At 37.8% G+C, this 25,592-nt stretch overlaps 1 protein-coding gene across 3 annotated transcripts in view; it reads right to left on the reverse strand.

The window, feature by feature from the left end:
• Positions 1–13,888: 13,888 nt before the first annotated feature.
• Positions 13,889–25,592, reverse strand: part of TTLL7 (tubulin tyrosine ligase like 7) — a 73,851-nt gene continuing 62,147 nt past the window's right edge. For 2 of the 3 annotated variants that reach the window (XM_087930094.1, XM_026700114.2), the window contains exons 20-21: positions 24,909–25,082; positions 13,889–15,838 (exon numbers count right to left, since the gene is read on the reverse strand). In XM_087930094.1, the coding sequence (XP_087786220.1) occupies positions 15,724–15,838; positions 24,909–25,082 (289 nt within the window). In that variant the 3' untranslated portion in view covers positions 13,889–15,723. Of the gene's footprint in view, positions 15,839–20,994; positions 21,180–24,908; positions 25,083–25,592 lie in introns of all 3 variants that reach the window. The other variant, XR_015742899.1, reaches the window with a different exon arrangement.

A 25,592-nucleotide genomic window follows, 5' to 3' on the forward strand; every position in this document is an offset into this window, starting at 1 on the left:
TGCAGGGTCCCAAAGACTCATTTCTGGCAGAGTTTGGCGGAGAGAAAGAAAGATTTTTGCTGCTTTCCTTGCATGCAGCCAAAAGCAGCCAAAGAAAGAAGTGGAAAGAAGCAGCCCGGTGGCCAGGCGAGGCATGTGAGGCACATGGGGCAAGTTCCCCCCTCCACCTTTCCCCCTCCCCTCACTACCTCCTGTTGTTTGCAATGCAAGCAACGCAAGCCTTGTGTTCCCGTGGACCATGTGGACAGTGGAGCCTTCTGTTCCCATGCAGCCTGGATTAATTGCTTTGAGGGTGATATTTCTCTGCGGACTACCAAAAATTTTTCGCAGACCACCAGTGGTCCCCAGCCCACTGGTTGGTGACCACTGCTCTAGCAAACAGATACAAGAATGAAGGTACATTTCCTAGTTTCCACCAACTGACGTTTCTTGATTGATGGGACCCATAACATGTCCAACCTGGTGACAGGCCGAAACAACTAGGAGGAGACACTTCCAGGTAACCCAGTCTCAAGCCATGGAGAATATTAAAGGTGGCAACCAGCACCTTGAATTACACCCAGAAACAGAAATTACAACTGATGCAGCTCATGCATTAGGGTCTTACGTGTGCCGAACAGCAAGCATCATTTATGAACTACGTAGTTACATTGTGCACCAGCTGAAGCTTCCAAATGCTTTTCAAGGGCAGCCCCATGTACAGCACCTTCCACTGATGCAGACTAAATGTCATGAAACAAAGCCTCCCAGTCCAAGAAAGGACACAACTGGCACATGAGCCAAAGGTGTTGGGTTCATGCATTACACCAGGGGTGGGATTCAACTAGTGTAATAACCGGTTCAGTGAGCGCACGTGCATGCGCAGCATTGAAAATCATCTTCTGCAAGCCTCTCGTCTTCTCCTCTTGTGCAAAATCGTCTTCTCCTGCCGCACAAAGCAGCTGTGGTTGAAAAAGCAGGAAATAAAGGACAGCCTAGAGCCCGAGTGGGTGGGTGGCCCAAACAGAAGAACAGAAGATTGTTGGAGCAAAGTGGTTCTCTCTCAGCTGACCTTCAGAGCTACCGGTTCAGTAGAACTGGGCCGGACTGGTAGAGTCCCACCTCTGCATTATACTGAGTCTTGCTCATCTATTCAATCTAAAATGGCTGTGTTTTCCAACATAGTTATATAAACAAGTCAGATAATGTTTTAGCACAATAGGTAAATTTGATCAATGAGTCTGAGAAATTCTGATCAAATTGTTACACAGCATTCATAATAGCAAGATCTTAACTTCCAGCTAAATGCTGATTGCTTCTAAAGAGAACAGCCACAGATGGATAAGTATAACTTGTGTTAATTATACAGAGTGTGCCTATCTTTCTTTCATTTCTTTTTACTCCAAAATAAAGATACAGAAGTGGACAGGGAGTATCCTGCCTGGAGAGCAGAAGTTTAATTTTTCAACTCCTTCTCCCTCCGAACCTCTCGTGAGAGATTCCGTTGGCAGCCATATGATCTTTTCAGTACAGCTGGGATTTTATGGATGCAAAGAAACCAAGAGGAAAATGTTCTTCATAAACCTTCACTACAGGGGCCAAAACAGAAGTATTAAGCTAGTGAGCTTAATCTTTTAATTAAATGTAAGCATTATTATTCAGCCTTTGTACTCACTTTGATTTCTGTTAGCTGTCTCATATGGAGACAACTCTATTGCTGTTGACCTTGAGACTTCATTCCTGAACACACTTATGTTGAAGCAACTTTGAATGAAGTCCAAGGCACTTTCTTTCGAGTTAGCATGTTGACAATCGATGTGTTATTCATTTCTAGTCTGATAGGAATTTACTAGGTAATTAAAATATGATGATTCCACTTCCCTTTATCTTGTAGTTTAAATAGCAAGAAAAATCTGCACTTAGGCTATAAAAGCCCAAAAGAAAATTAGCTGAGCTTTATTTGAAATGGATGCTTTTAATTGCAATGTCAAATTTTAAATAAGGTTCAATGGAGTATTAAGAATCTTAAGTCTTAAGACTATTTACTGGACAATCAATCTGAAAATGATCAGCTTTGCATTTGTCTGAAAATCTGCCTTCCACCCATCTCTATAATTTATTTATAAAGTTTCAAGTTTATTCATTTTTACATTACATGTACCAGCTTGCAATCTATAGAATAAGAATTTACCATGATCTATGTAAGCTAATAGCCTATCTTGCATTTTTTCCTCTGATCTCTCTGTAATAGCAAATATTTCCTCCACTATAGACTTGAGATGTGACAAAACAAAACAAAATGAGGGAAAGACTTTAACCTCCCATGACTAACTCTTCTCCCCCTTTACTGGTGTTTGAATTGTTATGCTTGTTCTTCATGGACTATCCCACCATTTCTCAGATCTGATTCTGGAGCAAATCTCTTCACCCTAAACCATAGTGAGTCTTGCAATAAATTGTGCATGCCATAGGAAATGATTCAAGAAAAGTCAGTTTGCAAAAAGTGGATCTTAAGTGTAACTTCCTTCAATGATGGAGGCAGAAAGCCTCTGTATGTCAATTGTTCAATAGCTTGAGTTGTTGCATTAATTGTATGCACGGCCATTTCCCTGGCCATTTTAAGTACAAAATGTTGCATTAAATAGAAATTTAAGCCAGTCAAAACAATTGTCTTCTGTTCTTATGGAAAGAAATGATTCATCAGGACAAGATCAATAACGTAGGTAGTCCTCACTTAGAGACCACAGTTGGGATGAGCAACTTCATTGCGAAGTGCCACAGAAAATCTAAGTAGAAAATCTAAGCTTACCACATTATTTTCCATTTGGTTGTTAAGTGAGACATCATGTGATTGCAATTTGTAATTTTACTCCATTTTCTCTGTTAGTGATGGATACTGGTTGTGAAGCACATGAATGGTGATTGTAAATGCACAGGACACTGCAACAGTAATAAATTTTAGGATTTGTTGCAAAGCTTTTTTTTTACACCACTGTATTTTTTTTTAATCAACTCCAATCAACCCAAAGGAGCATGATTAGGACTACAAGATTTGGACTGCAAAAATCTGGATCACCACTAGATGGGAACAAAAAAAATAGAAAATCCTAACTCTCTGATGTCACCTAGTGACTGTCCAGATTTCTGCAGCCCAGAGCTTGTAGTTTTAAGTATGTTTAGTATCCAGGGACAGAAGGAGATTTAGAACATCTGGAGGAAAATGGTTTCTTTATCCTGGACTAATAGAATCCCATAAATATGCAATCTTAAAAGTCTTGCAATGCATTTTTCAAAAATAGGTCCTCTCTTCAGCAGAGATCCCTTTGGGTGTATGACCTTCAAGTTGTAGAATTCTCAGCAATGGCCATAAGAACTGAGAAGTTTTAGGAGCTGCTACAAATTCACTTTAAAGAATACTGGTTTGGAGCATCTTGCAATAATCTAATCTTTAAATATAGTAAACAGTTTGATACTTGTGAAGTCTGACACGAATGCTGTTACATCTACATTTTCTCCACACTATGCATGACATTATCAGTGTCTGTCATCAAGTATTGCCTCTCACCAAGTGTATTTTTCCCCCGAATCAAACAAAAAACAAAGCTAGTTATTTTACCTTTGGCTCATGGGAGAATTCCTCTAGCAAGCTGATCATCATATGTGTTTTTTATTGACATTTTTTCCCCAGCTCTGTCATTTCTTTTTCAGATGATGTGATCAGAGGAAGTATCCCAGTTGTGTCTGCATCACAGATTTATCTAAAGGCATTGCCACAGTGGTCATGTTTTCACATCTCCAGAATAGATGTTTAGACAAATTTTAGCACATCTATCTCAGTTTTATATCTCTGTGTTGCACATGTTTTGAAGGCAAAGGTGTTCTTGCAATCTGGAGAGAACATCTTTTAGTGAAAGCTTTTAACCTGCTGGGCTATGTAATTCATGCAAAAGTCTTTTTCAGCTGCTCCTTTCGATTCAGAATGCAGTGCTTTTTCAGCTTTATAAAACAAGGATATCAACAAAGTGTGGTGTGCTTTAGGCCTCTTCACATATCACAGAACTGGAAAATGCTGTTCATCAACATCTGCTTTTAGCATCTGGAAAACAGCTAATAAAAGGGATGAATAGAGAAAAACTACATAGAATAGAGAAAATACAGCATGTGTGTATATGTATGTATGTATTTATATGTGTATACATACATACACACTTATATATTTTGTGTACAGGATGTGTGTATATGTGTACGTATATGTATGTGTGTGTGTGTGTGTGTGTGTGTGTGTGTGTGTGTGTATACATACATACATATGTACATACTCTGTGTGTGTGTGTGTGTGTGTGTGTGTATAATTTATATTTAAAGAAATAGAACTTTAGAATCCAAACCTTCAAGTAGCTAAAAGCCTTTTCAAAGATTGAACATAAAAGCATTTCCTACTTTTAATGCAGATACCATCTTATCTGCAAAAACCCTGACAGCTGCTAGATGTCAGCAAAGGATAACTATTTAGTCCTTCTCTTAATTGTTATCTAGGGATGATCTGATTTTTTTGCAGCCTAGATAACAGATAAGAGATAATCAGAGTTGGAAGGGACTTTATAGGTCATCTAGTCCAACCCCCCCACCCAATGCCCTACACCATTTCTGACAAATGGCAGCCCAATCTCTTCTTGAAGGTCTCAAGTGATGGTGCTCCCACAACTTCCGAGGGCAAGTTGTTCCATTGGTTGATTGTTGTCACTGTCAGAAAGTTTCTCCTTATTTCCAGGTTAAATCTCTCCTTGTTCAGTTTTCATCCATCATTCCTTGTCTGGCCTTTGGGTGCTTTAGAAAATAGCTTGAAACTTCTCTTCCTTTTTTCCCCTTCCTTCCTTCTCCGATCTAGCCTTTTTAACCCCCCATCTCTTGATCTCCACCCTCTTAATCTCCACTCTCTTCTTCATTCCTCTTTTCTGTTGCTTTCTGACATTGTATCAATTTTTCACCTTATTTTTCCTTTTTCTGGTTGTTCTTTTAAGGCTTAAATTCTCCATTTTCTTTCCCCTCTTTCCCTTTTCTTCCCCAGCTAAAGTTGTTTGTTCATTAAAGGTGGCTTCTTCTTCTTCTTCATCCCAACGTTCTTGTTCTTGTAATTCCTGGTAGGTAGAAATCGCCATTTCTAGGAAATGAAAAACAGATCCGGAAGAGCCCTTCCCTTCTTGTTCCTCTTCTTTTAGCTTTTTAAATTCCATTTTCAATTCTTCAACAGATAATGCCATTGTGAAAGTTTTTTAAACAACCCAAATGTTTTTAATCTTTCAAATAATAAATTCCAAAGGTCCCAAAGTCACCAAGCAATCCAAATAAACACAAGCTGTTTCATTTAGCACTTTCTTCTTTTTATACTTTCTCTTCCTGGCATATAGTTCTATTGCAAAGTTCCAAAATGTATCTTTTAGAAGTCTTGTTACAGTTTAACTCTGATCTTATAAGCTCCAAGCAGCCTCCTCCAGCAAGGTCTTAATATTAATTCTTTACCTCTCCCCACTTATAGCAAAAAAAAAAAAGATTTTTTTTTTAATTCCAATGTTCAGAAATCTTTAATGTCCCCTTGGCTTTAGTTTTCAAATTTAATTACCTGCTGATGCCAAAACGGGTTTTTCCGATTTGCTATCTCCATAGGGAAGGAGAGTGAGAAAAAACAAACTTTCCCTTTAAACTTTCATCCGCCGCTTTTTACGATCTTCTTGGGAACAATGTATCTTTAATGAAGTTAAGTTTCCAGGGTATTCAGATGTTACTTGTTATCCCGGTTCAGCCAAAAACTTTCACTTTCTCAGCTTCCTCCTGCACATTCTTGTCCAGATGAAAGCTTCTTTGTGGTGGCCATTGCTGACCGCCGCACCACCGCTTTTGGAAAAGGGAGTTAAGCCAGCTGAGGAAGGGGTTGTGATTCCCCCGGACCCCTGCTGGCTCTCCCCTGTCTTCAGTCACCTCTACGGGGTAAGTATTAGCCCCCAAATCCAGTTGGATCGGGGGCACTCCAGCGGCGAGCGCAGCAGGGACAGCGCACGATCACGGATTCCTGCCACCACCGAAGCTTTGCAAACCGGAAGTCAGTTTTTTTTCAGAGATAAAGGGTAAAAACATAATTAAAAAAGAGATTCTGCAAAAGTACATAAGATTGTATTGTTGTATTTGTATTTGAAATAAAGTTAGAAAACTGGAACATTATATGATTTAATAAAATATTAAAGGGAATCTGTAAAATGCTTAAGACTTAATGATAGAGTTTAATTTGCTATGGATTATTGTTTTAATTATATTATAAACTTATTATTTTCTCATTTTAAAATGTAGTACGTAGCTTTAGAATGTACTAAGCAGAAGCAGAATGAAAATTATATATTATTTTAAGTGTTAAATTTAGGGGAAAGATATAAAAGTGTCATACTTCAATCAGTGATTGCAGGAGAAATTTTGTGTTAAAGAGAAAAGATAAATAGATAATTACAGAATGGACAAAAGATACAAGTATAATGATTTAAATTGAGATGAAATACATAAAATAGAATTAAGAGAGTGAAAAGAGGGGAGGAGCCATATAGAAAATATAGAATGGTAAATAAGATATGAAATAGTATACAAAGTGAGCATGAATTTGATTTATGTCTGTACAAAAAGATGTAACCCGAGACTAAGCCGCTTTCCAGAAAGAAGTTTTATGTTTTTATGTTTTGTGTTTTGTTTGTGTATGTTTGTTTATTGAAAATTAATTAAAAAAAATTAAAAAAGAAAATAGCTTGAATCCTTCCTCTCTGTGGCAGCCCCTCAAATATTGGAAGACTGCTATCATGTCTCCCCTGGTCCTTCTCTTTACTGGACTAGCCAAGCCCAGTTCCTGTAACCGTTCTTCATATGCCTTAGTCTCCAATCCCCTAATCATCCTGGGTTGCTCTTCTCTGCACTTTTTTTAGAGTCTCAACATCTTTTTTATAATGTGGTAACCAAAACTGGATGCAGTACTCTGGGTGTGGTCTTACTAAGGCTTTATAGAGTGGTATTAGTACCTCACTTGATCTTGATTGTATCCCTCTGTTAATGCAAGTTAGGATTGCATTAGCTTTTTTGGTGGCTGCTGCACATGCTGGCTCATATTTAGCTGATTGTCCACTAAGACTCCAAGATCCCTCTCACTGTTACTGCTATTAGCCTGGTTTCACCCAGTCTATGTAGTAGCACTTAACTTTTATAAACCATTTATCATCAATGTGATCCATTATTACCCATAATGTGGTTCTTTCCTCCTCTATTAATATGTTGCATATCTTCTGGACAGCTCCCATGAAAACTGCTGCTTTATTCTGCTGGAGAAACATCTCTTTCTGCACTCCATCCTTGTTACTCCTTCACAAATCATAATTTGTCAGGTGTCTCCAAAATCAGAGGTAGATTTCTGTACAATTATTTATTTGGTTCTTTCTTCTCTTCCGTATGGACGATACAGTAGTTGTTTTATGCATTTTATGCATGAACTTTAAGCCTAGAATTCAATTCAGCAAAGTAAATAAAATAATCTTAAATTACCAAAAATCAAAAGTCCTGGTATTTGCAAGAAAACCAAAGCAGGGCAGTTTGACAATAAAAAGAAGTAAAACCAAACAGGTGCTTTAAAATCCTCAATGATGGTTAAATTATTGCTTCAACACTTCATGAAAAGAATTAATACTGGCAGCTGTAACATTGTTTGAAGCAAAAATCTTTGTCCTTTTTTTATACAGAATACAGGAAGGACCTTATATGAACAAAAAAAAAAAACCTTGAACAAAAATGTGAAGGCCCATAATTGTGGCTCCAAGTGTGGAACTGAATCTCAAGATAGAAATGCTTCAAATAGGGCATGGTTGTTAGATATGATATATATTCTGACTGAAGAAGCTCCTTCCTTCAAAACTGAAGAAGTTTCTTGGATGAGAAGTGAAACATCTTCAAACAAAAACAAAGAAAGGCCAGTCGCCTTTTGAAAAAACACCTTTGGGACAGCCATGATCTGGATGGCTGAAAATCTCCATAGATATGAGGTATTCTTCTTCCATGGCTTGGTTTTGCTCATTCAGAAGGATGATCACTCCTCACCATGGATATGAGAAGTAATCAGAGGTGGATGTGCTCTGGATTAGCTATATACTTGTTTTTATCTTCCAGTTTTGACTAGGTAAAAAAAACAAACAGTCTTTCAAAACTTGAAGTATATTGAATATCAAACCGATGTTAGTATCCTTTCCCAGAGCAGCAGAATCCCGGAAGCAAAGGCATTTGCTAATACAAGTTATCTTTCATATAACAACTTTTCCCAGATTGAGGAAGGATTTTATTTTTAAGCCACAGTGGGCTTCCATCTGCAATACCACAGGGTAAGTTCACCAAAACTCCACTCACACACTTGCCCCTCTGGCCTTAGAGAAATAGAAGCCTTCCAGTATGGAAAGTATTCACTGCAGTTTTTATAGGGATTTGCTAAAAGATTACACACTACGCCTGCTGCCCAACTTCCCAGGAAAGACGGTGTGGTACTTCATTAACCTTCTTTGAGATTTCATCTATGCAATCAACAACTCAGTAGACAAATTCAACTGGACTGCAATGAAAACGTAGCAACAATTAGTGCCAACCTGAGAAATGTTGCCGCCTGCACTCATTTTTATTTATTTCATTTTATTAATTTCAGCTTTCTAGCTTTATTTCTGTGATATGCTGATTTTTGATGACTATCATCATAAATCTGACTGGATTTGAGTCTTGGGCTGCAGTTTTAACAGAAAACTGAAATGGGGTCTGAAAGGTTATACATCCTGAAGCTCAATAACACCTCCACAGCCAGGAATTTCTCTGCTTTATTTTACCATCACCTAATGAGTTTAGTATTTTCTTTGCTACCAAGAAGCAATATTGAACTTATCACTGCTTTTAGCAAGCATGTGACATGTATTTCCTCTCTACTTTTATCTTGTTAAATCCATCTTTTCCTAAACATTGCCAACTGCTTGGTGTTAGCATTACAATGATTCTGCAGGACCTAACTATGCTTGATTCAAGGCATGTTTCACTGCAACCATCACAACAGTTTTCATAACAGCCTGCTAGCTTTACATGGCAGCTTTAAACCCATTCAACACTTCTGATGAAGCAGGATTTCATGAAGTTAGCTACCAATAATTTTCACAGATTCACCAAAGCTGTTCAGAGAGCAATACCATGTAATGGCAACTTCAGAGGTAATTTGTTGCTTTCGTCTTTAGAATCACCTCATAAAAGTGTAGATACCTTATAGGGAAGATAACAATTTCAGTAAATGTGGCTGCAAAGATTTGTTCAAAAACAAGTTGGTTGCTTTGGAACATATTTTGTGATATGCATTCTTAACTACATGAGACCTAAGCTGTTTAAAGTGGTTGCATCCAAGGCAAATGGAAGTAAATGCTCATTTTGTTAAAAAGGAAGGGTAAGGCATGTTTCTTCAAAAAGACAAGTGGCAACATGTTTTGAGTGAAATGAACTATTTGTATTAAAATGAGATCTAGGGCTCTAATTGAATCAGCTATTGTTTGGTGAAGGTGGAAATTACAGCCAAATAAATATAGCAAAAGCACATAGACTTATATACTGCTTTACGGTGCTTTACAGCCTTCTCTAAGCAATTTACAAAGTCAGCATATTGCCCCCAACAATCTGAATTCTATTTTACCGACCTCAGAAGAGTGGAAGGCTGAATCAATCTTGAGACGGTGAGAATCAAACTGCTGACAGTAGGCAGAATTACTTCATTCGATCCACTGTGCCACCACAGCTCATAATATGAAGGGCTTCATGTCAGGGAAAGTAACTCTTAGACATTTTAAATGTGGAAATTGAACTGCTTTGTTTGCAGATGTTCCAATCTTATTTTTGTTCCTAATGATTTAAGGTAGATTAAGACTGCACTGTGGGATGATCCAAAATGCATTACATGTCACAGTTCCAAAGAAACTCCCCAACTCCCCAACTCCATTCAGTACTCAGAGACAAAGTCCATCCAAGTATTGAAGAATTCATTTTGGCACATCTAGGAAAACCCAAATTTGAAACTTCTGGGTTTTCCCTTTCCCAAGTGAAAATCAAAGATGCATCCCCTGCATCCATCAGCCCATCACATGGCCCAATCAAACATTGTTCTCTCCAAAGCCAAACCTTCACCCATTCCCATCCAGGTGCAAGATGACACGTCCTTGACTTTTGAAAAGAATGTTGTTGAGTCTAATCTACTACTCACTAAGAATTCCACCCTCCCAAATTCCCAGACACTAATTGTGGCAGCCTCGAAGCCTCTAAGAAAATATATGGCTAATACAACTATGGCTTCCAGGGCTGACATTACAATTTGAACAGGTCTATAAGTTCTTCAGAGAATATTCAACAAATATAAGGCCACTGTCAGGAGCCACAGAAAATAATTGAAAGTGAGAAATTATGAATTATAATCAAAGATAGAGATGTATAGAATTAGGTCATCCCAACAAACATACTGCTTAATCAAGGTTCCAGCCAAAAGGACATCTGATTAGCTTGTTTTGTCCAGGAAAATTCAGTTGTCATCTTACATCTTGAAATTACTTCAGTGCCAGAATGTTGCATTATGGAATGTTGAAGACATACTCTACAAGAGACCCATTTGCTTCCAACACTGAAAGTTTTTGGCTCTAATTATTGCAATCCATGACATCCATTGTAGAGTTGTAATTGCAGGAATATTCCAATCTCGGATGGCAAACCTCAGATAAAGAATGTTTCCAAGCAAATACAACTCAAGCAAACAAAGTCACTAATCTATGGATAAAGGAGGATTAGAGAGGGGAAGTAAACATATGTTAGACTTTAACTAGAGATAATTAATTGTATGGATTACTGTACTAAACAGTAACTAAAGTTAAGCAGTAACCAAAGTTAACCAATGATGGAGGATAACTAAAAATGTATATAAATACAAGACTATACTCCAAAGATCATCATGATTCAGTTGTTCATGATCAAACAACTTGACTGCCTCGTCATTACAACAATCCATCAATAAACTCAGATTGATATGAAAAGTGTATGATTCAGTTTCCTGTTTCCCAGTTAAAAACAGGCTTTAAATAATTCCTAAGATATGTGAAATCCCTATTACTAAAGGACTTATAGTACTACAGAATGGGCTGCTAGTATATTTCCAGTTACTATTTTAATCTGCCATATTGAATGTTGAAGTAAAAAGAAATGCTGATAACATAATCTTTCATTAAATTAAGACTTCTGGTGTTGTCATTATGTAGAATACACAATGAAAAATATGTAAGCAGCTTTTGGAAAGAGACTACCTTGTAACCAGCACGCTCAAAAAGCTATTCAATTTTATTGACTTTAATGACATGCAAAGCTGTCCCTTTATGCCCTTATAGGGTCTTAGAGAAGATGTGTGTCAGTAAGAAATAGATCACATTTGCCTGCATGTTTAATTGGAAGGCAAGCATTTGTACCATTCAAGAGCAACGACAATGATTTGTGCAACGCAGGGCTGCTGTGGTATGATTTTTCTGTGTTTTATTACTTTATGTATAACTGAATAATTGAAATCAGCATTCCCTCTCTTAATCTATCACATGCAAGAGCCTGTCAGGGTATGTGTTAATTACATATGAGGCTGACATTTCAAGCATATTCTCATTATTTGCAACCCAGTACTGAAAGAGAACCCTTTAGGGATTGGAAACAAAGTGGCTTTAACCATACCTTGACCAAAGATCCTGTGCTACAGATATTCTCTTCTATTGCCCCGAAACCCAATGCTAGAACTAATTGTTTCAAGGGTATCTTCTTGACAATTGTTAGTAGGGAAAAGGTGATGCGTGCTAATAAAATGGCAGCTGTGTCCCCTATGCATTCTGGAACAACCCACAGAATATGGTCACAGATCCAGACTATAAAAATCTCACGGTACCCAAAAGGAAGGAACAAGCTACAAAAAGCTCTTTCTCTCTGCTGCCACCTAGTGGTTTCCAGCTTTTTTGCAAACCAGATCTAGAGGTAATAGCCCAAGGCCTTTTCCTGATTTGCCACTTAAAACCCCAGCTATAAGTCCCAAAATTTCTTAGACCTCTTATCTTAAAATATTAGTCCATTAATAAGTAAACCAATTAAAATATCCAGAGTGTACTCAACTGTAGGATTTTATAGTTTGTTTACAACGGTTCCAGAATTAATAGATTTATTTAGCTCTTCCTTCCTTTTTAAAGATATCATTTGATGCCAAAATCACTGAGCATACACTTTAGATTCCTAAATATTCATAATCGTTACCCAGCATTTGTCTTAAAAGTTTGACAATACTATGTATTGTCATGGGAATGTGCTACTTCATCTGCGAAAGTTTCTATTGTTTCCCAAGTAGCATTTGTAGGCAACATGTTTAGTTGTGCATATAATTTTGACTCTTCAATTTTTCAGCCTTTACCTGCTTTTTTTAATGTACTACATTGAATCCATCCCAAAACAGCTTTTCTTTCTTTTTTCTTTTGAGAATTTTAACATAGAGCAAACTCTCATTTTTTATTTTATGAACGTATATTGTACATAATACGGGGAGCCGGACTCTAAAAATTCTTATTGAGGAGCTGCTTTTTATCCAGACAATGGTTTGCACACACACAAAAAGGATGGGAAATATTTAAGCTGACTAGACTGCCTTTAACTAAACATGGAACGGCTTCAAACTGAGTAGAAAACTGCTAGCATATTCATTTGATTCTATCCATTCTGACCTCCAAGCCTTTGGCCCTCCAGGCAAATTACCGTAGTTTTCCATATATAAGACACTCCCCTTTTCTTACCCAAATTCAGAAATCAATATTTTAAACATTAAATAGGAGACATTTATTTTGCAGAGTAAGACATTCGCTTACTGGTACTGCTATTTATTTATTTTTTTCTGACATTTTTATGGGCTCAGAACATTCTGACATTACGCTCCCTGTCACATCTGGGCACTAGCTTCACGCTCTCCACAGCATCAGCTGACTTCAGTTACATGATTGGAGGAAACCAATCATGTAACTAGCTTGTCTCTGCAATTGGAAGTTTCACAACTACCTTGTGAGGTAGTTTGCAGAGATAAGGTATCAGCAGTTTTGCAACTGCAGTTCTCCCAGCCCCCCATGTATAAGAAGCCCCTCCATTTTTAGGTAAATGTTTTAGAGAAAAAGTATCATCTTATACATGGAAAAATACAGTATATAGCTACCCTTATTACTTGTTTTCTAGTTTTCACATATTCAGGCAAGTGGCGAATAAACTTTCTGCCTTCATTGTGCTAGTGATAAATAATCCATCTGTCACTAACCCACTATTGTAGTTAAAACTGGATGACATCCCAAATGCAGGAAGCCATTGGGGCTCTCTCCGTTCCACTTATGACTTTGGATTTGCTCTTTTTGAGAATGCTTTTGAAGAAAAGCAGGTTAACTTAGATTAATAAATAAAGTTATTTGGTAGCGTAACGGTTACTTTGGCAGCGGCACACTTTTCCCCTTCCTTCTGAGAAATGAATGCTTCCCATTAAAATCCATAGAATATTGTTTATGGTCCCTGAGACCCACTGCATCACTCAGAAGTGTATCTTATTACAAACGTGTATTATAAAATATTTGAAAGGGATATGATAGTATCCTAAGGATTTTAAAATGATATTTGTACTGTCAATCACATGGTAGAAAGTAAGTACTTATTCTTGGAAACTAAATTTTCTTCTTGAAGAAAGCAAGCAGCTCAACATATACGCACACATACACATGAACACATGCACTTGCACACACACACACACACATGCACACACACACAAATAAAAGAGCCAATACAAAATGCTTGCTGCCCGTTTTTTATTAGTAGTAATAATATTACAACGCTCCAGCTAGAAGCTATGGATCAGAACGGATGGTCTTGAATAATTTACCCAGAGGATTGACTTCACTTAACTAAGAGGTCTCAGCATGCCCTTACTGAAAAATAAAAATTGCACATTTCTTATCCTTCGCTTCAGTTAAAAATAGGTACATTAGGTTTCGGCATTTATACAAGTGTCTTTAACTGTGAAACAGAAACAACATATTTAGGAGTTTACCATCTTTATTCCCCTAAGCCTTATCTTCTAATCCTAATGGCATATTGCTCCCTAGAAGAGAAGGGGGGCAAAAAACCCAGTAAGCTTTACATAAATAGTTCAAATCTAAAGACATTCTGCCTATAAAATAAGTTAAAATTGTAACAGGACCTGCAAGGTCATTTTTGTTGGGCAAAGCAATCCTATACTCAGATGATGCTGAGAATGGAGACTTGGAGACATTTGACCAGTAGAATAGTCCCTGTAAGTTGTCTACTGACCTATAATGTGGAGGAGTATAAATTAGGGTTAGGACATTCAAAGAACCCTGGCCACATTCTCACAACCTTTTTCTTATACTTTCCCTTCTTTTAAATCCCTTGTTTGGGGTCTGTGGGTTTTTCCTTGAGACATTGGCTTCTCTGTGGAGATGTTCCCAATTCTTTTGGCTATCAATGCAGTATTCCCATTCATTGTATTGCTTTGGAGCCTTGAAATATCCCTTTTAGTAATCTGGCAGCCAACCAGTCCTTCCCATTCCTTGCCCCCGTTTTACCTGGGGTAAATGGAGAATCAACCACAGAATTGTAGTTTGTAGTCTAGGTTTTTTTTTTCCTCCTTTACTTCTCTGAATGAAGGACTCTGCCCTGCCATCTCATCACAGTGACAAAGTTGATCTTTTGATAGTCTGTTTAATGTCTCAAAGCAAAATGCCAGTTAGGATTTGGGGAAGAGAAATATGGGCAATCTGCTTTATGAGTATTTCATAAAGGGCTGCTTCTACATAATGCTCCTTTCTTCTTGTTCCCCAACATTCAGGATTCTTCCCTCTGAAATGTGTGCAACATGAGATCAAATATAGACCCCAGGTTACGCATTCTTTCATCAGATCAGTGATTAACCTATTGATTGTGGCTTTATACACGCTGATAATTTGCTATAATTGGGTTGTGAGCCACAATATGTGAAATAGGTAACATAGGCAAGACAACTGATGCACTCATGGATTTCCCCCCTCCCATTAAGTTCAATGGGAGAGGACATAACAGATCTGGACCTAGAGAAAAACCGCACCTTCTGTGGGAACATGGTCACAGATTGTAGTAGTATGGGATGTGACCAAAGTTGGTTCTCCTCTGTTCAACTCCTATCTCTGCTACGCTCTACCCTTTCTGTAAAGGTATCTTCATTAAGAGAACACCTCTGCCTGCAGAGAGCTCTATAGCACAAGAGTTAATATTGCAACATAACTGGTATTTCACCAGATGGCAGAGCTTCCACTCAAGTCTACAGCCCCTCAGCTGAGAGATCTCCAGTATAGGATTGTGCCCTCTGTGCCTCTGCAGCAAAAGTATCATTTTAGTACAAATTTATTTAGTCATCTACCAAATGTGGACATTCACGTACCTCTGTAAACAGTTTAATAAGGTTTATTATATTTCTGAGAAATGTTATGTGTTTACAGCAGATTTTTGAGCTATATCTTATATATGGTAATAAATATATAACAATATCTATGTTCAGTTCCGTCACACATTTGTACTTGAGGAGAAAAATAAAGCAAATTGCCCATTAATATAACGTTCCTTTTAGTTTCAGGAATGGTCATATTTAGATGTAAACAAAACCGAGCGAGTCATTCCAGATGAGCTACACCCAAAACCGGTGGAGGGTTTCATGATGAATTGCAACGGTCCTGGTAGTAAATACCTAGAAAGGGGTTTAAGAGACAAAGGCAAAAGAATTTAACAGACGTCTTCAATTCAACTAAACAACTATTCATTAATAAATTGTCTATAAGAGGGACATACACTTATGCGATTCAATCATAATATGACCAATCAAGTATCAGTATAATAGTCAGTCAGTCAGTCAGTCAGTTTACTTTATTGATTAGCGCTTGGACCATATCAAAGAGCAGAGTTCCAAACACAAATTATTACTAAAATCTGATAAAAACTGTTTAAAATGGAATTTAATAAAATACAATTGAAAATGAAATTGAAATAAAATATGACTTAAAATAAAATTGGATTAAAATGCAATAATTTAATATATAAATAAAATATAAAATTATATTTCGGTATCACCCCTACAATCTACCCCAATCATGCTTACTCAGTTAAAAAATATTGCCCTTTTACATAAATTATGTACTTTGGGAATGCTTCCCAAATTGGGTAGTTTTAACATTAAAATTTGATAAAGAAATATAATATTTGAAAGTACATCAAACAATCCTTTTTCTTTGAAATGAATTCAGATATATTATCTCCATATGTTATCTGGGATTCATGTTTCTCCCTGGTGCTCAGGCCAGAAATTATGATTTGTGTGGAAAATATATATTTGTAATGCTTAGCACATTATCATCACGCTTCCTGTATTCAGTGTGGTACTACCATTTACATACACACTTACTGGAAACATCTAATCATAATACTTCTTTTTCCCATCCATCACATGCCTCCAAAACTTTTAAGATTTACAAGCAGGAGCCATTTAAGAATAAAAGCCTTCCAACCTCAACAACTTTTCTATTCTATTGTTCCTCATATTTCTTTAAAAAGGACAAGCATATTCGGTGTGGTCTTTATGCTGCTTATCCCAAATTATGACCGGGTCACTGCGAGGGAGGACATAGAATTAAGAGGTAAATCATTTTGTATTGTTTTGTAAATATATTATTGCCTGAATAAACTCTGACCCCAAAACATCAATACCAAATTTTGCTGTATTAGACTAAACCATATCATTACTTAATGAAATTGTGATACAGCCACCACCTCATTATCATGATTTTAGCAAATCGCTAATTCACCATTCTTCAGTGACTCTCTGATTTATATACTTAAATCGCTGGCAACACCAGCAGAAACAGAACTTGAATAAAAACCTAGAAACAATCATCATAAATTGTCTAATAATCGCCCTTTAATTTATTTTCCATTACTGATGCTATATAATTACTTGCAGATATTAGATGCTCTAAAAATGTATAAAAATAACACCTACCCTAAGTGGAAGTTACGTTACAAGTAATGGATTATGCTAGAACTGGTGCACATAATAGAGCACACTATTTAGAAAACGTTACATCATGTGATGATGAATTCTAAGCACCGTGCTGTAAGAATCACAATGATTAAATGCCATGAGAGTATATGCTAAAGCCAGGTTGTAGAAATGAAAGGCTTTCCGTGAAAGAGCTGCAAACAAAGACCTATTTTAGCGGAACGGTGCCTATATTTCAGGTTCCTTTCCTCCTGGATCAAATCCAATGAAGTGTGTAAAATGGCAGAATTCATGCCCTAAGGCTGCACACAAAGATCATTAAATATGTTCACAGTAGAAAGGATACGTTAATTACAAGTTTTGAAGGTTCAGGGCAGGAAATAAATTAAATAAATAAATAAAGCAGTGGGGAACGCAGCTTTTTGTGAAGGGCAAGGGAAGAGAGGGAGAAGGAGTGGAGTATTTTAAAGACACTTCTTAATAGCGATAAAAGTCTTTACTATGGCATTTTATCACTCAGAAATGAAGAGGAGAAATTCCGGGACATTTTGACAGGCAATAGTGGTTAAGTCAACTGTGTAAGTGGCATTTACAGGACTTAATGTGAATATGCAAGCTATACTCAAATAATTCTCTGCAATGTAAATCATGAAAAGCACGAAAGATTTTTGATCAAAGTAGATTAATGTTAGATCATCAATGAACAAAGATAAAATATTAGCTATGTGTTGTTTGTTTTGTTTATTTTGGAGCAACTCAGTGTTCTCCCAAATGCTTTTTACATTTGGCTTTAAGTTACATGACACAAGTGACTGAGTACCTAATACACAGTTATTGCAAAGAACTGGACATTGTCAGCTATTGCTTTAAAGAATTCTAGAGTCTTTAAAACATTCTCTACTAAGCAAATATATGTAACTTACAGAAATCAAAGATGGTCATTAATAAAGGTATTAGAAATGCCTCCTTAAAGCCTTCATGCTTCTAAATTAACAAACCAAGAGTGCTAAATATATTCTCCACTTCAGCACTTTTAAAATAAAATTAAAAAATCACTGGCTCAATGACAGATTAAACTGCCATTCAGTTTAGAAGAATTAATTCCATATAGATACTATTCTATGTCTGCCGCACAGTGGCTCAGTGGTTAAGACACAAGGCTTGTCAGCTGGAAAGCTTGCAGCCCAGGTTCAAGACACAAGCACCACACAATGGGGTGAGTTCCCGTCCTTATCCTAACTCCTGCCAACCTAGCAGTTCGAAATGTGGGTAGATAAATAGGTACCACTTCGGTGGGAAGGTAACAGCAAACCATGACATCATGCTGGCCACATGACCACAGAAGTGTCTTTGGACAGTGTTAGCTCAATGTCCTTGAAACAGAGATGAGCATTACCACCTATAGTTGGCAACAACTAATGAAGTAAAATCCACAGGAACTCCTTATCTTACCTTACTATTCCATATATGTTCTGCCCCTCCAAAGAAGCATCTATTAAATATATGTATAGTTAGTCCTCAACTTAAGACCATTTTAGTGACCATCTTAGTTATGAAGATGCTGGAAATTATCCAGTCCTCATACTTACAACTGAGTTGAGCACCTACGACTGCTGCACATCCACAGAGTCATGTGATCAAGGCACTTGTCAATGGCCATGTATTTATATGGGTTGCACCATCCAGGGATCTCATGATGACCTTTTGCAACTTTCCTAGCTGGCTTCCAATAAGCAAAGTCAATGGGGAAGCTGAAATTGTTTGACCGCTGCATGATTCACTTAACAACCATAGTGATTCACTTAAGAAACACAACAAAAAACAATTTTTTTTTCACAACTCACTTAATGACTGCTTTGCTTTAGAGCACAAGTTTCAGGCCCAACAATGGCTTTAAGTCAAGGACTACTTGTAATGCATTACTCTACAGGTTCTGCCCAGAAGCTGCAGCTATTGATTTCTTCTAAATAAAGAATAATCACTTGAAAAATTAAGTTTGCCTTTGCTAATGTGTAAAATGCATTGGAATAGTCCAAATAGAAAGCCTTTGTTCACAGTTATCCATCCAAACAGTCAACTCCTTTTTGGATTATTGCAATGTACTCTACGTGGGGCTTGAAGACCATCAAAAGTTGCAACTGATGCCGAATGCAGCAGCATTCAGTGCCCCCCACAACTTTTGGACACCGTGGACCAATTCTGTGGAAAGAGGATTTTCTGTGGACCGAAGGAGGCATGGTTTGTAAGCTGCCTGCATCCCACAGATGGGGCTTCTTCACTTGTTGGCATGGCCCAGTTTCTGGCATGCCGTGACCCGATACTGGTCCACAGACCGGGGATGGGGACCCCTATCCCATAGTATACCCAAGTAACACCACTGCTGCATGAATTGTGCTGGCTTTCAATTGCTTTCTGAGTGTAGTGCAAGTGTGATTAAAACCCTACATGACACAGAGCCAGATTGCTTGTAGGACCGCCTCTCTCTCTAAGGGTTTCTGCCTAGATTAGATTGGGGGGAAGTTCCAGGTCTTCTCCCTTAAATGTTGCCATCGGATGAAAATCTCAGAGGCATGCCTTCTCAGTGGCTGCCCCAATACTCTGGAACACTTCCCACCAGAGTTCAGAGGAATTGCTACCTTTTCAGCCTTCTGAGATATCCAAAGGCCTGGTTGTTCCCCCAAGCACCGGGCTAGAAGTGGGGGGGTTAAACTGTGAAGTTGTCCAATCTGGCACCTGGGAGGAAATGTATGTTTTTAATTATGGGTTGTTGTGAACTGCCTAGAATCTTTGTATGAAATAGATGCCAATTTAAATCCTGTAAATAAATAAAAATGGATTTCAATTGGACTAATTAAGGAGTAGGGGGGAAAGGCTGTCCTAGAAAACATGTATCCAGCCAGGAAAGTTGGAGGACAATTCCTGAGAAACGGATTTGAAGTCTTCTTTATTAAATTACTTTCAGTTTAGACAGGATAGGACAATAAAATAGAAAAGATAACAACTGCATTGCAGAGAAGAAATCTATACTATTTTTTTTCCAAAAGGCAATCATCTGAGCATAGCAATTGTTATGATGCATTAACTACATCCCTGATTAAAAATTATAATTATAGTAGTTCTTAATTAATGACTGCCTTTTAAAATAACTGTTCAAAGTTACAACAGTGCTGAAAAAGTAGATTTATGGCTGGTCCATGAACTTCTGAGCGCTGCAATGTTCCGCAATTACATCACTGCCATTGGCCAACTTCACATCCGGCTTCCAACAAGCAATACCAATGGAGAAGCCAGTGATAAGTTGCCATTTGTGGTCACTGGGTGTTGCACTTCATAATTGTGGATGATTTGCTGTGCAACTGATGTGGTAAGTTTGGCGTGGTCATGTAATGTTTCACTTAACAACCATATTGCTTAGAACAGAGTTGCTGGTCCCAACTGCAGTCATTAAGTGAGGACAACTTGTAATATAAGGAGCAGCATTTTGACAAAATCTTCCTAAGCTTTAAATGCTCTCTACAGCTTGTCACAAATGTTTCAAGAGTCTTTGTTTCAAGAGTCAAGATGTTAAAGCATTTTATGTATAACCCAACTTTCTCTGATGTGGCAAGTCAGTATGACGTGAAAGCAAATGCAGTGTGTCATGAGAACCAGAAGGATCCAGGTTCAAGTTTACTCTCAGCCATGGAAACTCCCTGGGAGTTTCAACCTACTTGGTTGGAATTGCTATTGTGAGGATAAAATAAAGGGAGATTCTGTGTAGCTACTCACAACTCCTAGAGAAAAGGTAGACCTATTAAATCTAAACATATAAATAAATGGTGCCTTCCAGACATGTTGGACTACAACCCTACCTTATAACAGCTCTCTAGCTTCTCAGGCAAGGATTGTTTCCAGCCTTGCTACTAAGGTCTTCTTAACTGAAGATGCTGGCCCTGAATTATGTTGCTTCTCAGCAATACGGTTCATCGTGGAGATGTTTCCCCATCAAAATCTGGTTCTGATTATTTCAAATTACTCAACCTGAGGTGGTAATTTTCTTTGGAACCATGTTGTGTATGGAAAAGGAGACAGAAAAAAAAAAAGAATTCAAAGGATTTGAATCTTCCCATATCTTATTTGAAAAGCAGATTTGATTAGGGCTTAAGAAGACTCTGTACTTTCTTTGAAGGAAACAAGAAGAAGAAGGTTCCTGATGATAATTTAATATGAGCTTTGAATTGGAGAGTATACAGTTTCAGTTCTTTCCAAAGGAAATACTGATGAACAAATGTCTGATGGTTAATTGTTGGAAAGAAATTACACATTCAGAACTGGAAATTAAAGACTGGAGCATTTCCAAGAAAGGCCAGTTATAAAAGGGAAAAAAGAAGAAGTCAGGGTGGATCTTTAAAGGGAGTAGAGATTTACTGTAAATTTTATGCAACATCATAGAGTTCTCAGCCCTACAGACACCTGCCAACAATCATCATCCTCTTTCTCAAAGTTGTCAAAAAGGCTGAAGCTTCCTTTTTTTCTGACAAACGCAACTGCATAACTATTGTGCATTAGAATTGGTACGTTAAAAAGATGGGACAAACATTCCGAATTTGAACTATGTTCAGTTTAAAATGCCCTTTTAAACATTAAACAGGCTAACGGCCCACACTGGTATATTAAACAGGCGAATTCAGAGATTTCTGGAATGATTTTGGGCTCAGAAGAGTTGGATTCAGAACACTTTTGCATATGTCTATTACATGACATTCACATCTTGCCTTTCTACTAGAAGTTCAAATGGGTTAACATGGTGTCTTACTTCTTTTTATCTACTATAATCCTGTCAAACTGAAGAGCTGAGGAAAAAATACCTGACTCAAAATTCTTAGTCAGAGAAAGATTTGAACCTGGATTTTTCCGATACAGTATTGCCATTTTTATTAGACTATTACCATATTTTTTAAAAAAAGTTATGCAGAGACCAACATCTGGAAATGTATGGCTCAGTGGCTAAGACGCTGAGCTTGAGACATGACCACAAAGACATCTTCGGACAATGCTGGCTCATTGGCTTTGTAATGGAGATGAGCATGCCCCCTAGAGCCGGAAATGACTAGCACGTATGTGCGAGGGGAATCTTTACTCTGTGTGTGTGTGTGTGTGTGTGTGTGTGTGTGTGTGTGTGAGTGTGTGTGTGTTTTCCAACATAATAGCATAAGGCAGGCAGGATCACTAACATGTTGAATTTTGGGGATTTACCGCAGGCTTTTACCACAACTAAAATTATTTCGGAATGAAGTAACGCAGCATCAGAGCTGTGGGGTATTTCTATATAATGGCTATGTTGAAGGTGTACCACATCCTGATTACTATGGTCCTATGGTAAGGAAATTCTATAGGCCAGGAGTCGCCAAACTTTTGGGCCTCAGGGACCACCAAACTCATAATTTTAGATCCCAGGGACCACTAATTGGTTCTGTGGGCGTGGGCTAATTTTTGGGTGTGGCTTGGTGGTCATGTGACTGGCTGGGCATGGCTTGTATGTAAATATTATAAATAGTTATATAAATATTGAATTTTTTTATAAAAAAAGAGAAACTTTTACCCAAAATCAGGCAAAGGAGGCAGGCAGATTGAGCTGCTCACAGAATCACAGATTCATTCAGAGATCTATCTATCTGCCATTGGCTAGCTCAGTCTGTCACATAAAATTTGTTTGCAAGCAAACTCATAAAATTAACTCACAACATACCATGCATGTAAGTATTGATTTTTTTTTATAAAAAAGAGCAACTTTTACACAAAATCAGGCAAAGCAGGCAGATTGAGTTGCTCACAGAATCATTCAGTGATCTATCTATCTGCCATCGGCTAGCTCCGTCTCTCAAATTTGCTTGCCGTGAGTCTGCACTGAATTTGCTTGCAAGCAAACCTTCAGTTCTAAGGGAGGTTTGGCTGTGCTGAGCCAAAGATCTAAAGACTAGCTAGAAAGCAAGAAATACAACCATTTCCTGCCTCCTAGCTAATTTAAATCTCCCAGGACAGCAGAACAGATGATGGTCGGAAAAAGGAAAAATAGCAATTTAGCAGGCAAGTTTGTCAGGTAAGGTGAGTGGGGCGGCGGGTTCCTGCGGGGCATGTGGGTGGCGCAGCCTTGTGTTTCTGCGCAGCCTGGATTAATTGCTTTGTGGGGGTGCTCTGGGGGTGAGATTTCTCTGCGGCCCACCAAATTTTTCTCACGGCCCACTAGTGGGCCGTGGCCCACCGGTTGGCAACCGCTGCTATAGGCAATTTATATTGGGTTTATATTTCTAAAAAAATAATACCTATGCTTAATTTTGCTCCTTTTTGAAAGTCTGTTGAATAAAAATAATATTCTATCTAGCCTAGAATCAGTTCTAATAATGGTACATTCAATGCTTTGGGGAAAATCCTTTTGATTTCTTGTAAGTAGCATGGGTTATTTGGAGTTCAAAGTTTATCATAATAGTCTTGTAATTCTCAACTACTCAATATACAGCTGGGGTAGGTATGGCCTATAAGTTCTCAATCATTATGAGCAATAGCCAAGTATCATCCAGAAATAAATGAAAGGGTATACCACAGCTGGATTATTAAAACCAATGGCTATTACTACAATGTATAGCAGCAAATTCTATAAGTTAAGTCAGAATCACAGCAGATAAAGCCCTTGATTGTTGTTGCTGCTCTTAAATTTGCCCAAATAATCATTTAACAGAATAAAAAAATGATTTTGGGTTGTGATGCCGATATTATCTTCTGAGCATTAGACAATTATAATAAAATTTTAGCCTAAGGATCCATTTTGTAAAGTTTATTGTTCTTTTAGAAGTTCAGTATGACCTTACATCTCTTTGACTGAGTCCCAGGTATCAATATCCATATGCTGATCAATCAACCAAGATGTCTTCAGCATAGAACCAAAAGTATTCTACTTTCTAAAACATTCCAAACTGAATTGGGAAGCTGATGGAAAAATTATTCTGAACACCATTACTAGCTGAAGAAATCGTTGTAAAACTGTTCCAGATCATTCACTGCAAGTAACAGCTTTTTAAAAATTAGCTCAAAATTGGGAGAAGTTCTAATAGATCTCTTCTCCTACTTATTAAAAAGACCACCCAAAAAGGATTGGTAGAGATGTTCATCCATGCTACACCAATCTATTTGAGCTTGGGATTTCATTTTCATTATATTATCATGCACCAACTTGGTGCCCCTCAGAAAACAAAGGGGAGAAAATGACTGTCCCTGCACTGAAATGTATAGGCAGCAATCGGAAGCCACAAATTACATATATAAGAATCGGGGAACGGGGGGGGGACTCCTTCCATTCAGTGGTGTCCAATAATGGGAGATTGCTTGGAGAAATCCCTGTAATTTCCTTGGGCAAGGTTTTCCAAAGTGGCTTGCTACTGCCTCTTTCCTAGGGCTGAGAGAAAGACATTGGCCCAAGTTCACCCAGCTGGCTTTGTGACTAAGGCAGGTAGAACTGAACTCACAACTTCCCAGTTTCTAGCCTGATGCCTTAACCACTGCACCAAACTGGCTCTCATAAGAATCACTTTAAACACATGTAAACTGCTGGATTGGAGTTACTACACTGGAATGAAACATTAAAAGTTAAATTACATTTTCAATTTAAAGTTTAGTTATCAACAGATTCTGCCACAAAATCCAACAATATGGATGCCTAATCACACCCTTGCATCCCTACATTTTTTTTAACATCAGACCACAAAATGTCAAATATCAGCATCATACATACCTGGTGTCATCCCAATCAGAATTCATTCCAGATATGGTCCCTCTAACATCAGACGAATATTTGTAAACCACTAGCAGGCACTGTTTACAAAGTTCAACGATTCGTTGGCAACACTGGAGTTGATCGGCAGTCACGGCTTCTGTGCTTTTACTGAATATTGTCTCCCAAGAGCTCCTGTTGGCATGGAAACAGACATGACCTCATGCTTTCCACCACAAATGACAATCTGACATCTTTACATGAGAAATTTAGCTACAGAAAAGGAAGTGAATTAATGTATGACCTTGTTAGTTTACAGTAAAGAGCTGGTACTGTTTCACCCACAGCTGGTGGGAAATAGGAAAATACAAATTAATAATTCAGCCTTTGCATTTCACTAGTCAGTTTCTATGGTAAAACTGTTTTCGAGGAGAACAGTTTTAGGATGGGGATTGTATTCTGCTTTATTCCTAGCAACTATGCCCTTGAAATCCAGCAACGTTGTCATTTTGCTCTGGAAGGAGCAAAAAGTAATTCAGGAGATACTAGCTCGATACCCGGGCTTCTCTACAAAACTATGTGGTCAGGCTTAGTATTTGGGGAGGAAAAGAAGGGGAAAAAATTCTGCCTCTTCCTACCAGCATCCATTGGTATTTATCTGGCTAGCATCCTGTCAGTGTGTAAGAGAGTTGAAGGCTGTTTGGA

Source organism: Pseudonaja textilis, chromosome 3 (assembly GCF_049901715.1).
Source record: "Pseudonaja textilis isolate UNSWEBS1 chromosome 3, rPseTex1.2, whole genome shotgun sequence".
NCBI lineage: Eukaryota > Metazoa > Chordata > Lepidosauria > Squamata > Elapidae > Pseudonaja > Pseudonaja textilis.